The sequence below is a fragment of the Danio rerio genome, chromosome 5 (genome assembly GCF_052040795.2).
Source record: "Danio rerio strain M-AB ecotype USA chromosome 5, GRCz13ab, whole genome shotgun sequence".
Taxonomy (NCBI): domain Eukaryota; kingdom Metazoa; phylum Chordata; class Actinopteri; order Cypriniformes; family Danionidae; genus Danio; species Danio rerio.
This window is the reverse complement of record NC_141025.1, coordinates 27,372,891-27,387,057: the sequence shown is the minus strand read 5'-3', so window position 1 is coordinate 27,387,057 and position 14,167 is coordinate 27,372,891. Positions and strand designations below refer to the sequence as shown.

The 14,167-nt window shown below is 34.5% G+C and overlaps 1 protein-coding gene across 56 annotated transcripts in view; it reads left to right on the top strand.

Annotated features, from left to right (window-relative positions):
• Positions 1-14,167, top strand: part of arvcfb (ARVCF delta catenin family member b) — a 428,020-nt gene that overhangs the window by 330,732 nt on the left and 83,121 nt on the right. For all 56 annotated transcript variants that reach the window (XM_087252467.1, XM_087252461.1, XM_087252465.1 and 53 more), the window contains 1 exon segment: positions 7,704-7,887. In XM_087252467.1, coding sequence (XP_087108593.1) covers positions 7,704-7,887 — 184 coding nt within the window.

Sequence of the window (14,167 nt, the reverse complement as noted above, 5' to 3'; positions counted from 1 at the left end):
AATATTATGATATGAAAATAATTTCTCAAGATAGCTTATAAGCTATAACTTAATTAGCTTATAAGCTTTGAAAGAATTTGGAATTTAACATTGATTGTGATTATTTTTTAAGGGAGTAAAACTAAAACTATTCAACATTAACCATTCTTGTCTAAAGACAATTTTAAAAAAATGTTAACTAATAGGGATGTGACGAGACTAACTGCACGAGACGAGACACAAGATTGGGTTCACGAGAATGCGATGAGATTTTTACAGTATTTTAAAAAAAATATTCAATGACGAAATATAAATAAATATTTTATTCAACTGAAAAAAAATCACAAAATGCAAAACTATTTAATTGTAATGAATATTATTTTACTTCTATTTTAATGAATTCTATGCAGTAAAGGACGTGCAAATACTGCTAAATATGTGCTAATATATGATTAGAAAAACAATGTTTATTCGACTGAAGAAAATGTAAAACAATTCAGGTGCTTTTTTTAAATCAACTTGTAATGAATGTTATTTTATATTTATTTTAATAAATTGTTACATAAAAGGACATGCAAACACTGCTAAGTATTGAGCTATGAACTCTGTTATTTAGCTATATACGCAGCAAAAAGTCCTACACAACGATAATAGTTTGATTATGTTGTTTACTTGTATGTACTGCACTTCAATAATGCAACTAAATATTCCACATGTCTTAATTTAATTAGTATTTACGACGATTATGGCTTTAAGCATATCTAAAGTGCCATTCCAACCCTTGGCAAAGCGGCAACCTTTGAACTCCAGTGAAGAAAGAATTGATTACGTCTCACTCTCCTGCCCCAAACGAGTGACGCACAACTCTGAGGCTAGCCTGTCAGGTGATCACTTGATGTGCGGTTCTAATCCAATCCTGCCTTCAGTCTTCAGTGGTAAATTCACCGTCATGCTCCATCATAACATCACAACTCACGAGATAACTTTTCACCTCAACGAGAAATCTCGTCACGATTAAGTTTTGCAAGATTTCATAGCCCGAGATCTCATCACATCCATATTAACTACTATACACTCTCAGAAATAAAGGTACGCAAGCTGTCACTGGGGTGGTACCTTTTCGAAAGGTACAGATTTGTTCCTTAAAGGTTATATAAATACCTCAAGGGTACATATTAGTACCTAAAAAGTACAAAAATTTTCCTCTTAAATAGGGACTTTCCTCTTTAGGGACTTATATATACTTTTGAGGTACAAAAATGGACCCTACAAGTACAAATGTGTACCTTTTGAAAAGGTACCACGCCAGGGACAGCTCGCGTACCTTTATTTCAGAGAGTGTAGTTATAAAATAATTATTTAAGTATTTAAATAACTAAATACATTTAATATGTTAACACATTTTGTAATTTTAAAAGCCCAAATAGTTCAAATTTGCTGGAAATCCTAGATAATCCTACACTGTTTTTTTTTTTTCCTGAACTGTTTTCATGTTAATTCCATCCCAACTTGACATTGAAGATCCTGTGATGTGACTATTGCAGATTTGCACATTGCGATATCAATACTGAAACGATATATTGTGCTGCCGTAACATCTTCTACTCTTAACAAAAGCTGCATTGTGTGGATTTGTCCATACTTTATTGATATTATATTTTTATTTCTGCAGAAGGATCTGCTTAGAATTGTTCATTACCTTTTCCCCTTTTCAGCATTTTTTAATTAAACTGTCCATTTTAATTTGGTGACCCTGTTTCAAGTGTTCCTCATGTGCTCGGAATATTTAACAGCTTGTATTAATATTTTTATATCACCCCGGTCAAGGCTTCAAAGCATCATAATTTCCCTTTTAAAATCTCTCCAGCTTAAATGTAAAAAAGTCTTTTGAAGTTAATTACAATTTAATTACAACCAATCAGCTAAAGCATTATGTTTTAAACCAGTAACCATGAACATCGTCTCTGCTTTTTATCTCTTGCAACTCTTCAACCTGCTTTTGTTCTTTGTCTCTTTTATTTTCTCTTTGTTTTATTCGGATCATATGGAAAAACTGTTTTAAAGTATGCGTTTTCAGTCTGTTTGTAAGTGGTGGTGATTTTTCAATTAGTTCTTCTGCTAATTAAATACTTTGCTACTTCAGTAGGCTATAACAAGTGACTGGCTTTGAGTGAGTCTGTTGTTCTCATTCATTCAAAATATTAAACATAAAATATCTTAACATTAAACATAAAAATAAAACTATTAATAGACATAAAGAATGCGCGTTGTACTTGTGACATGCAATGTACTTCATATACAATATAAAATTCCACAGTTTTTAATTCTGCTCCGATTAACTTTTGTTCTTTTTTTATTTCGGTATTTAACTGCACCAAAGTATTGTGCTGCAGTTTTATTGTAAAGGAAAATTAACATATGCTGGAATAGTTGGCGGTTCATTTGGCTGTGGCGACTCCTGATAAATAAGGGACTAAACCAAAGGAGAATGAATGAATAACCATGATACAGGTGCTGAGTAAATTGTGTCTGACGTGTTTTTTCGCGGCTATAAAGGCCCTAGCCTCAATCAGGGCTTAAGGGCAAAAACCTTTGTTTTCCGCTCATAATTAGGAATGAAACTCATATCTGACTCCAGAATCACTCCAAGATTCTTGACCTTATTTTTTGTGTTTCGACTTTTAGAGCCAAGGTACAAATTCACCTTGAGAACCTCATCTCTGTTCCCAAATGCAACTTCAGTTTTTTCTTTGTTTAACTGAGGAAAGTTCTGACTTTTCCATAGTTTTTTTTTTTTTTTCCCACAATTGACATTTGCAGGTTTCCAACATTTTTCAAATGTCTTCTCTTGCGTTCAAAAGAACAAAATAAAAATAAAAAATACACAAACTTGTTTGGAGCAAGTCAAGGATGAGTAAATGACAGCAGAGTTTTCATCTTACTTTTTTATAGACGTATTTTAGGCAAATGTATTACTTCTTAGAACAGGGGTGTCCACAATCTGTCCTGGAGGGCCGGTATCCTGGAGAGTTTAGCTTTAACCCTAATCAAACACACCTGAACCAGTTAATCAAGCTCTTACTATTGACCTTATTCTCCGCAGACGAGCGGGCGCTGCCATTTGAATCTTTTTGGCACGAGACTTCTGGTCTCATTCACTTCCATTAATTTTTAGACATTAAAAACTGCTCGTTTCGCTGTTTGATGTTGCAAATTGATATTTCCTTGTTATATTATTCTACTTGGTCTGTATAGTCATGCAAATATTTGTTTGTAGAGCAAGTAGTTTGACCATTTTTTGCCGTTTATTATTCCTTGTCATTTCTCCCATAGGCGACTGAAACGGAAGTTCTAAGACAATTGCGAAAACAGGCGCACTTCCGCATTTTAGAATCAGGTCAATACTAGAAGATCTCCAGGCAGGTGTGTTGAAGCAAGTTGGAGCTAAAAGCAGCAGGACACTGGCCCTCCAGGACCGACTTTAGACACCCCTGTCTTATAACATGAACAGGTTGTGTGATGCAAAAAAAATGAAAAGAAAAAGAAAATACACAAAACTATTAATGATACATATTAATGATTACATTAAATAAACCCAGAGAAACCAATAGTAAATAATAAACAAAAATTGTTTGCATATTTGGTGTTGTGTTGGATCTCACAGATTTAATGATATCTTATTGTTTCTTTTTGTCTGGATTACTCATGCACCTCACCTCAAATCACCAGAGGGTTTGTGAAAAAGGAAATTGGAGGACATTAGAAAAAGGCCAGCAAACGTTGCTTACAGAATGACATTTGTTCAGAAATTCCAGAAGCCCAGTGTTGTGGCATTTCTGAGATGATTACCTCGTTTACCCTTCCATCCTGTTTCTTTCTCTCCGACTCGCTTGTCCAATCAGCGTATGATGAATGGTAGGGGGCAGGATGGGACTGTAATAGCCCTAAGTGAATGGCCTGTTAGAACAGCATGTCTGCTGCTCCCAGGAAATTGAATTAGCTGGGAGGCTCCAATGACAAGCCGGAAGGAGTAAACTCAATCAGGCTGCACCTCTCGCAAGGTTCAGCTTCCCTCATGTGGCTTTCATTGGCTCTTTCTGTATTAGATTTGTGGGATATCCAGGAACCGGCAGAAGATGCTTGGAGAATCAACTGGATACGACACTAGAGTCCTTCTAAAATAGCATTTCATGGTTTTTACCTCTGTGTGGTGTGTGTGTACAGTACATGTACAGATAATACAAATATATTATGTTAGTTTGAATATGAAATTTTGTTAATGAAAGTAATAATATATTTGAAATGCTCTGTATTTACACGTTTTAATTAGGCAAATAGGTATTGATAATCTTATTTTTAAACATCATAAAAACAGATTGTTAAAGTTAATGGTTAAAGTGTCTGCTTAACTTGTGACTTATCAATACAGTTTCTGGGTCTAAGAGTGCTTTCACACCTAGATGTTTGTTTCGGAACCTGTTTGTTTGGCATGTGAATCCAGCAATTGTGCAATGATCTGCGGAAACAATGGACTTGGCTCGATTGAAACTGCAGCAGATCGATTGTAGTGAGAATGCAATACGATTTAACGAACTAACGAACCAGGCTACATCACAGTGTATTATGGATATGTAATAGGCATTTATACGGCTATAGGAAGAGAAAATAATAACTCATTCCTACCTAAATGTGTGTTTCATGTCGAATACAAAAGTGAAAGCATGGTCAACTAGAGCTGTTTATCCATTAGAAACGTTGACTGAAATGAAGATCTGATATTTTCTGATAATAACATTAGGATGTGTGACAGCTGACAGCTCTAAAAATAAACCCTGGAACTGCATTGTAAGCATTGTAACAATTTGAATCCTTTTCTTGGAACAAAACAATCAATCTACAGGTGTGAAAGTGTGAAAGTTTACACTCTGTTCCATTTGAGAATATCATTTCAACTGATGTTTATGAGCAATATTTATATAAAGCACACATTTAACCTATAGGCCTTTTAAACTCCACTTAATTCCACTTTCACTGTGTACTGCACACCATTATTTTAATGATTAAAAAAAAAAAAAACATTGGCTAATTAACTGATATTTGCAATGGTATAAAAAAAAAGCTTAGGATTATGATTTTACTGTAAAGTATGATATCATCTTAATTTGTTTATATTAGAACTTTTTGCTGTTTGTGTTTGAGATCATATGCATCATTTGGACCTGGAAACAGTGGCAATTCTGCCAAACTTCTTATGGATCTAATTTAGTTGTCAGTTGTAAAATATTCTTTAAAAAAAAGAAAGAAAAGTAATTTAATAAAAAAAAAAAATTGTCAGTAATTTTTAATTAGCCATCACTTAAGTCTTTAGTGTTAACTCACCATTGTAAATCAATATTAGTAACATTAAAACTTAAAAAAAAAAAATACATATACAGGGCTGGACAATTAATCGAAAAGTATTCAGAACCTAAATCTATCAAATTTTTCTGGGTCATTTTTTTTTCTATAAATTTTACTACTGCATGTGGCTCGCATGACCCTGCTCTGTTAAGGCTAATTTAAACTTCTGCATTAAACGCAGGAGTATGGTCTGGCGCAACCTTCACGCGGTCGCAATTAATGCACCCTCCAGTCAAAAATCTCTCACTCCTAATATGTGAGCATATTTACTGTACAGTTCACCTGTTAGTGAACTGTGAGGGCAAAAAAATAATTACACAAAATAATTGTTTATTAATTGTAATCGAGTAATAAAGTTTAATTAGGCGCTGTTTTTTAACAAATTGCTATAGATGACACCGTGATCATTCCCTTAATTTTGCAATTAGTTATAGCTCAAAATAAACATAAATAATCATCTCACATCTCAGGTAATCACTTAATCAGTGTTTCAGTCACACAAAGATGTCAGTAAAACAGTTTTTTAACAATATAAAGCTGAAAGTTTACTCAAGACTTAAACTCACTAGGGTAACAAACTTCAAATATTAGCCTGTTTACTCCAGAAACGTCAACATTAACCAGAACGTCTTAAATATGCAACTTATATCTTTATATAAATCTCTCAAACGAGTCATAAAAGTCATCATTATTATATGCCAACAATGAACTGGATTAGATGTGTAATTGTAAATATAGATCTACTGTAGAACTTAATGTAAGAACTGCCTTAAGTGCATGTTTTACATGTTTGTAAATGTTTATTTAAGGGAATAGTTTACCTAAAAATTAGACTGTAATTATCATTTACTCAAATCTTATTGAATTATTTTTATCTGTTGGACTCAAAAGAAGATAGTTTGAAGAAAACTGGAATCCTGTAACCATTGAGTATTTATTTTTCTTACTGTGGAAGTCAATGGTTATAGGTTTTTAGGTCTTTAGAAAAAAAACACTTGAGGATGAGTAAATAGTGAGTAAATTTTTATTTTTGTGGAAACCATTCCTGTAAGTGTTGATAAATCTTTAAATAATTAGTTTGTTGTTGTCCGTAACCTTTAATTGTACAGTAATATACAGGCAATGCTGCTCTTATATTATTTACTGCTTTAACTAAGCTAAATATTTTATTCATAATTTGATGTATTTCAAGCTGAGGCCACATTTTGCTCAATAAAATGCTGTTGAATAATAATATAATAATAAAAAAGAAGCCATTTTAATATGGTTCTCCCGGCTGCCCTAAAAAAACATTATTCAAACTCATAATACATACTGAACGATTTTAGTGTACCATTACACCCCTATACAACGTAATTACCGATTATAAAGCCCTATGTCCGCTCCAGTCTGCCTACTATTACAACCAATGGAGTAAAGTTAATCAGCATGTGCTATTTATAGACCTCTACATCTCCAAGCCTATCTGACACAATAACACACGCACGAGTGCATGAGCTCACCGGTAATGATCCATGATCCTTAATGTTCCACTTTACAAATAGACATTCACACGTGTGCACCAAGGCCAAGTGTAGAGCGTCTGTTATCTGGCCTTCAACCACAGTCTAATGGCCATTCAGAGCCATGAGGTGATGGCGGTACAGCCTGCTTACAAATCAGGTTATTATCCCAGGCTAAATACGTTTATTTGTGGAGCTACCCAGAGCTAAATATGCTCATAGACCTCTTGTCGCCTGTTGTAGTTTGTCTAAACTTGAAATAATTGCGTAGTGAGGATAATGTGAAGTGATAATGTGTATGATGGAGAAAAAAAATGTGTATTAGTAAGTCCAATTGTTTGAACTTGTAGTCAACTATGTAAACACATTCTATTTCTGGTATTAGCAAGAATGCCCTGCGGTCTGGAGACTTCATTTTTACTAACCCAAGAGAAGGCAGTTTATTTATCCACTCTACATTTCCCAGAGTTGCAGTAGGTGAATGGGGTTTGCCAAGTTAATAAAACAAAGGCCAGTCTTAAGTGTGTAGGCGTATATACGGTATACGTCTGCCGGCTTATAGAATAAGCTCCCCTGTTTTATTGTGTAGAAAATAACAGCCTGGCCCTTTCACATTCTGTTTACTCTCAACCATTTCTTTCGCTATTTTTCCCTCTCAATTCTTCTTAGACATGGTCTGTAATGGAGGCTCCTTTCTGAAAACTCAGAACCAATGCTTTTGTAATGCGTGCTGTATGTCAACAGATCTAACAGCAGTGCTAACGGCATTGTTAAGAGAAGTAACAGACCCTATTATCTCCTTTCTTCTCATTCCACATGTTAGGAACACTTTGGAACTTGTCTTCGTATGAGCCGCTGAAAATGGTGATAATTAACCACGGCCTACAGACGATGACTAATGAGGTCATCATCCCTCATTCGGGATGGGAGCACGAGCCCAATGAGGACTCAAAGCCACGAGATGCGGAGTGGACCACTGTCTTCAAGAACACATCGGGATGTCTGAGGTACATTGATCTAATTTATTGCCTTGTTATCTTGTTATTCGCACTAAATACTCTTTTTGATGTTTTTACTCGTGTAGTTTTATTCTGCTGGGATTGCTGAATGGTTTTAGGTGAACATCGGGAATTTACATCAGGTTTTTGTTTATTTAGATGGCTTGTCTTTCTCTGTGTTGTTGTAGTATTAATTTTGCAGAACTAAAAAATATTCACCTTAATGCTTTTTAACTGCTATATCAAACACTTGAAATCACCAGGGGGTCTGCAATTTGCTAACTCTCTTATCAGGGAATAAGGCTGTGTTTACACTAATGTGTTTTCACTTTTAAAATGGTGTTTTAGAATTGAAATGCACCTCATTCAGAATTTTAAAGGCCGTATACAGCCTAAAATGCATCATACGTGACCATTTAAACCAATGACTGTAAAGAATATGGACGACGCGACAGCCCCTTTTCCCATTGAACGCCTTGAGGGCAAAACGCCTGCTTGACGGGCACAAACTGTCGCAAAAGACTGCTGAAATTGGAGCCTTGACATGCGCAGAAGGACTGTCTGATGGAGCCAGAGGAGGAACCGCGAAAATGAGCGGAGTCGAGCTTCCAACCAAACGCTTTATATAAAATCAACCACGCCCCCCGAACTTCTCAGCATGCGTTTGCTGTCATATCAACACAAATGGATGTAATAATAACGTTAACAAATATGAAGGTTTTATATATTTAATCGCGCCAGCTCCGGGCCGCAGCGCACATAAGTTACTTGCGGCGTCGCGGGCTGATTCCGGCTCGCATGCGGCAGTGCCGGTTTGCTCGGCCGCCGCATCTGGCTTGATTGACTCGCGCTGGAATCGGGCAGTGAGTCCAGGCATCCGGAGTAGGTCCAGCAGAGGTAGTCAGTCTGAGCTCTGAGGGGTAAGTCTCCGGCAGGCGAGAATCTAGCCGAACTGGTCCGAGTGTATTTTGCTATCTGGGTGGTTAGGCGTGTATCAGCAAACTAATAAAGCCCGAAAAAAGCCCTGACCTTAGCGAATAAACGGTGTTCCACCAGGATCATGTATGTCAGAAACTGTAGTTTACTGCTGAACTCATGTTGTCATGGTAAAATAACACAGAAATCGAATAATAACACTTCAGTCTCCTGCTGAAGCTCAGACGCGCTGCTTTGAGAAACTGTCAATCACAGCTGTCAATCACGATGACACGCCCAGCATTAAATTACTGCTAAAAACAAACTGTTTACAAAAATGAAGATCTGCACCTATTTCAGCACAATAACCAGTACCTTAATCGACCAGAACTATCTTTCGGGACATTTTATTGCAAGTGTAATAATTTTTTTTATTTGGGCTCAAGTCTCCTTCATCAACACGGAGGAGGCGGGCTTTATGACTTGTACTGCAGCCAGCCCCCAGGGGGCGATCTAACGGCCGAGACCTTCACTCAAACGCAGGCTTGCGGCACACTTGATTTAAACTCACTGGGCATGTTGAAGATTGAACTTCACTGTCTACTGGTTGCATAATGCACACATGAGAGGGGCTTGAAGAATCAGTAAATGATACATATTAGTTCAGAACTACCTTAATCCTTCGTGGCATAGATTCAACAAGGTACTGGAAAATTCCTCTGAAATTTGTGTCCATATTGACATGATAGCATCATGCAGTTGCTGCACATTTGTCGGCTGCATATCCATGATGCGGATCAAGGTCAAAGATGCCAGAATAGTGTGGACATCAGACATAACCATAACAAAACTTGTTAATGGCACCAAAGAACAAGATAAGGTTTTTCCAAATGATCACATCTCAAAGACTGCATTTTACTGTAATTCTATAAAATGTGAACTCTGATGTGCACAACTGGAATGTTTTCATTTGAGCAGCTTATGACAACTGTATTTTAAGTCTCTTTGCTTTAGTATAAAGGTTGATCTAACAACAAACCCCTCATTTTCATGTGCTGTGATTGCAGGTCATGCTATTATGTCATTTTCTAGTATTTTAAATTGGCATTTATTTTCTTCTTTTTCAGTTTTTTCATAAATATAGTTCTTTAGTTGGTTTATTCTTGTCACTTCTCGTTGCTGTACAGTCGTTTTATTTCTAGATACTATAATTACTACATACTAGATTAATATAATAAATGCAACTATGTATGAATCTATACAGTTGAAGTCAGAATTATTAGCCCCCCCCCCCCCCCCCCCCCCTATGATTTTGTTTTATTCTTTTTTTAATATTTCCCAACTGATGTTTAACAGAGTAAGGAAATTATCACAATATGTCAGATAATATTTTGTTTTCTGGAGAAAATCTTATTTGTTTTATTTTGGTTTGAATAAAAGCAGATTTAATTAAAAAAAAAAACATTTTAATATCAAAATTATTAGCCCCTTTAAGCTATATTTTTTGATAGTCTACAAAACAAACTATCATTATACAATAAATTGCCTAATTACCCTAACCTGCCTAGTTAAACTAATTAACCTAGTTAAGCCTTTAAATGTCACTTTAAGCTGCATAAAAGTGTCTTGAAAAATATCTAGTCAGATATTATTACTGTCGTAATGGCAAAGATAAAATAAATCAGTTATTAGAAATGAGTTATTAAAACTATTATGTTTACAAATGTGTTAAAAAATCTTCTCTTTATTAAACAGAAATTGAGAAAAACATAAACAGTCGGGCTAAAAATTCTGATTTCAACTGTATAATGGGAATATATATATATAGGACTAGACAAGTTAGTATAGATTGAACTTGATCTTCTTTTGAGAAAATCTGTAAAAAATATCAAAAACCATCTTCAAACGTTCACAAAAATCAATAGTCTCTGTGTTCTATATTTAACCGTTTTGTGTCATTATGTGACAAGGCTCTCAGCAGACACTGATCCTCTCCTCTGGGTGTCATTCGAGCAGCTCAGCTTTTGATTAAGATATCCAGTCACTAAAGGGCTTTATGTCTCCATGGATACCATGCATCCTGCCACAATAAATGGAGTGCTTTTTTTCTCCCATGCACCCACTCTAGTCTCTAAAAGGCAAGAGAGAATTGCTGTGTAAGAGTGGTCCAGGCTCATTCTGCTCTTTGCCAAAGAGGAACTGTCTTTTTTAATTCAGTGTGGTTGTTGCAGTTGTTTTGGTTATTACAAATGAGATCAATACAGAGCCCACTAACATTGGCACCATTGGTAAATATGTGAAAAGAGGACTGTTGGGGGTAAAAGAAACTGTTTATTGTTTAACCTTTGGATCTTTTGCTCAAAATTATCAACATCTTTAAGTGCCACAATTATTGGTATCTTTAGGAAATCATATGAGCAAAACACATCCACCTTGGTTTGAAACTCTTTTTTTATTGATTTATATTAGAATGTCACATCAAAAATGTATGTTCATAATTTGAATTATAACCATTTCAATGTGGTCATGTCATGGGCCCATAAACATTTCCTGCTTGTTATCAAACTGTTTCATAACTACAGTATAGCAAGAGGCCATTCAATCATAACTTAATGTTAAAACAGCTATCATAACATTGTTTATCAATAAGTGACTCTTTTTGGATTCTCGGAAGCTATAGAAATTAAAAATGTTAAAGAGGGAATATGTTGGGACTGTTGTTTTTGTTTACATCCCTCAAAATGATCTATAAGTTTTTTCATATTGCATTCTATCAAGCTTTACAATATCATACAGCAGATGCATTTGGACTTTATTTTTTGGCAAAGTGAGTGACATTCTTCATAATGCCACAATTATAACAATTATAATATTATGGTAAGCATTAAATATTATGTGGTCTTTGAGAAGCAGGATTTGGATGCTTTAGAAACTTAATGCAATGGGTAAAATCAAAGGACAATGCTGAGATTGGCATCAGATGGATGTTGAGCTTCACAAAATGGAAAGTGGCTATAAAAGTATGCCAATAGTTAGTGCCACTTCAGGGCGCCCTGAGTTCGAATCCCAGCTCAAGGACACTTCCCCTTTATTGGATTTGACAGTAGAGAGTATTGACTGGAAAGTTTGGGGAGCGAAGAAAGTGGAAGGATCGGCATAGGATCTTGATGCAGGAATCAAGCATGTGCACACATAGGGCTCAACCTGTGCAGTGCACATGCCCTTTTTAGTCTTGCATAGAAAGTGCCCTTCCAAAATGATCAAAAGTGCCCCCCGAATTAGAAATTCTTTTATAATGGTTGCCTTTAGGTCATTAAATGAGTCCAGTGGGGAGGGAGATGCACCTAAAAAATGACGTGTTGTATGTTGTGTGGTAATATTTTGTTAATGTGTACATTGAACTTCGCCTGATTTACAGCACCTTGCTGCAGTTTTAGTTTCCCTAAACGGAATAGTAAAGTTGAGTCTGAGTGCATGTGTTGATGCACTATCCAATAAACCATCGGCACTGACTTAATTGCAGTACTTTTACCTTAAACCAACATAGCAACCATTTGGTAGAGGTTGATATTTTAGAATTCATAGGATGTGTTTGTACATTGTGTGTGTTAACTAGTGACATTAGGGGTTAAGAAATGCAATCTAAAAAATGTTTTGGTAACGCTTTATAATAACTACACTCTATGAATCATTTATTAAGCATTAGCTCATAATTAATTAATTATCTATTAAGTAGTTACTCTACATTATTAGACATTAGTAAGCATTTTATAAATACAGCTGCAAATGCTCTATTCTTGACTTATAAGCACATTTATAATGTCCTTAATGATTGTATTTCCATACTTTGTTAATGATATTTTTTCATAACTTAATAAAGTATTACACTATTTAAAAAACTAGTTATTTAAGAATAGTTGGTGCTATTTTAAGATCATTCCGAATGCATTAGTAAATGATTAATAAACTATTCAAATCAACATTTATGCATCTATTATTCAGTCATATACTAATTGTTATTTTTTTATGTTAATAAATGCTTTATTAACTCAACTTCATGCAGTTTTAGGACCTCATCTAAAGAGAGGACTATTTATGCTTTATAAATCCCTTATAAATGACAATTAAAGGCTCAGTTATATTCTAAACACAAAAAAATAAAATAAAAGACTTTCTTCGTATTTACATTTGAACACATTTGAAGGTACACAAATGAAAATATATTAAATGAAAATAAATCTTTGCAACCTAATCTAAAATAAAAAATACTTTACAGTTTAAACATCGCTAAATAACTTTTAAATGTGGTATCATAAGTATAATAATATATTGGTAAATTTCTTAGAGAATTGTTGTTTTATCCAATTTTATTTAATTGTATTTATTTTTTATTGTATTTTAATTGTTGTTTTTCGAATGATTTTTTAGAGGTCGCCATGAGCACCATGGTGCTATATGTCGGTGCACTTAACCACAAATACAAATAAAGTATTTGTATTTTTTAGATAAGATTGCAAACGTTTATTGTTCCTTTAATACTGAGCCATTAATTGTCATTTATAAGGGATTTACAAAACAAAAATAGTCCTCACCTTAGATAAGGTCACAAAACTGCATGAAGTTGAGTTAATAAAGCATTTATTAGCATACAAAGTAACTAATAGTATATGCCTTATTAATAAAATATATAAATGTTAATTTGAATAGTTTATTAATCCTTTACTTACTCATTATAACCATTCTAGAAGACCCCAACTACTCTTAAATAAAAATGGTTTGTAAATAATGCGATACTTTATTTAGTAATGAACAATTAATAAGTAACAGAGTATGAAAATACTATCATTAAGCACATTATAATTGTGTTTATAAGTCAAAAATACAGCATTTGTAGCTGTATTTATAAACCGCTTACTAACATCTATTAATGTAGAGTTAATGCTTAACAGATAATTAACTATTTGCTTATGGTTAATAGACGATTCATAGTGTGTAGTTATAAGTGTTACCAATGTTTCTTGAAAGGGCTCTTAATGGGTTAAAGAAAATGTCATGAATCAGACTGCAAGAGCACATGTTTCTATTTTCCTTTTTACCTTTTCTACAACACTCTCAGGAGGATGGTCCAAGTAACCATAAAATATCCAAAAATCGCAGCTTAAGAATTGTTAGTTGGGTCTTTGGATCAGAAAGTCTTCACAAATACATTTCAATGTCACTAACATCGCTACAAACTGAAAAAGTCTCTACTTTCAATCAAGATCAAACTAATATCAAAAGGTTAAACAAGCCTTCTTTGTTCTTTTTAACAAGTGTGCCAGTGTTAGCGTATGTAATAATGAATGTGTTTTTCTCTAAACTATGATACTTGACC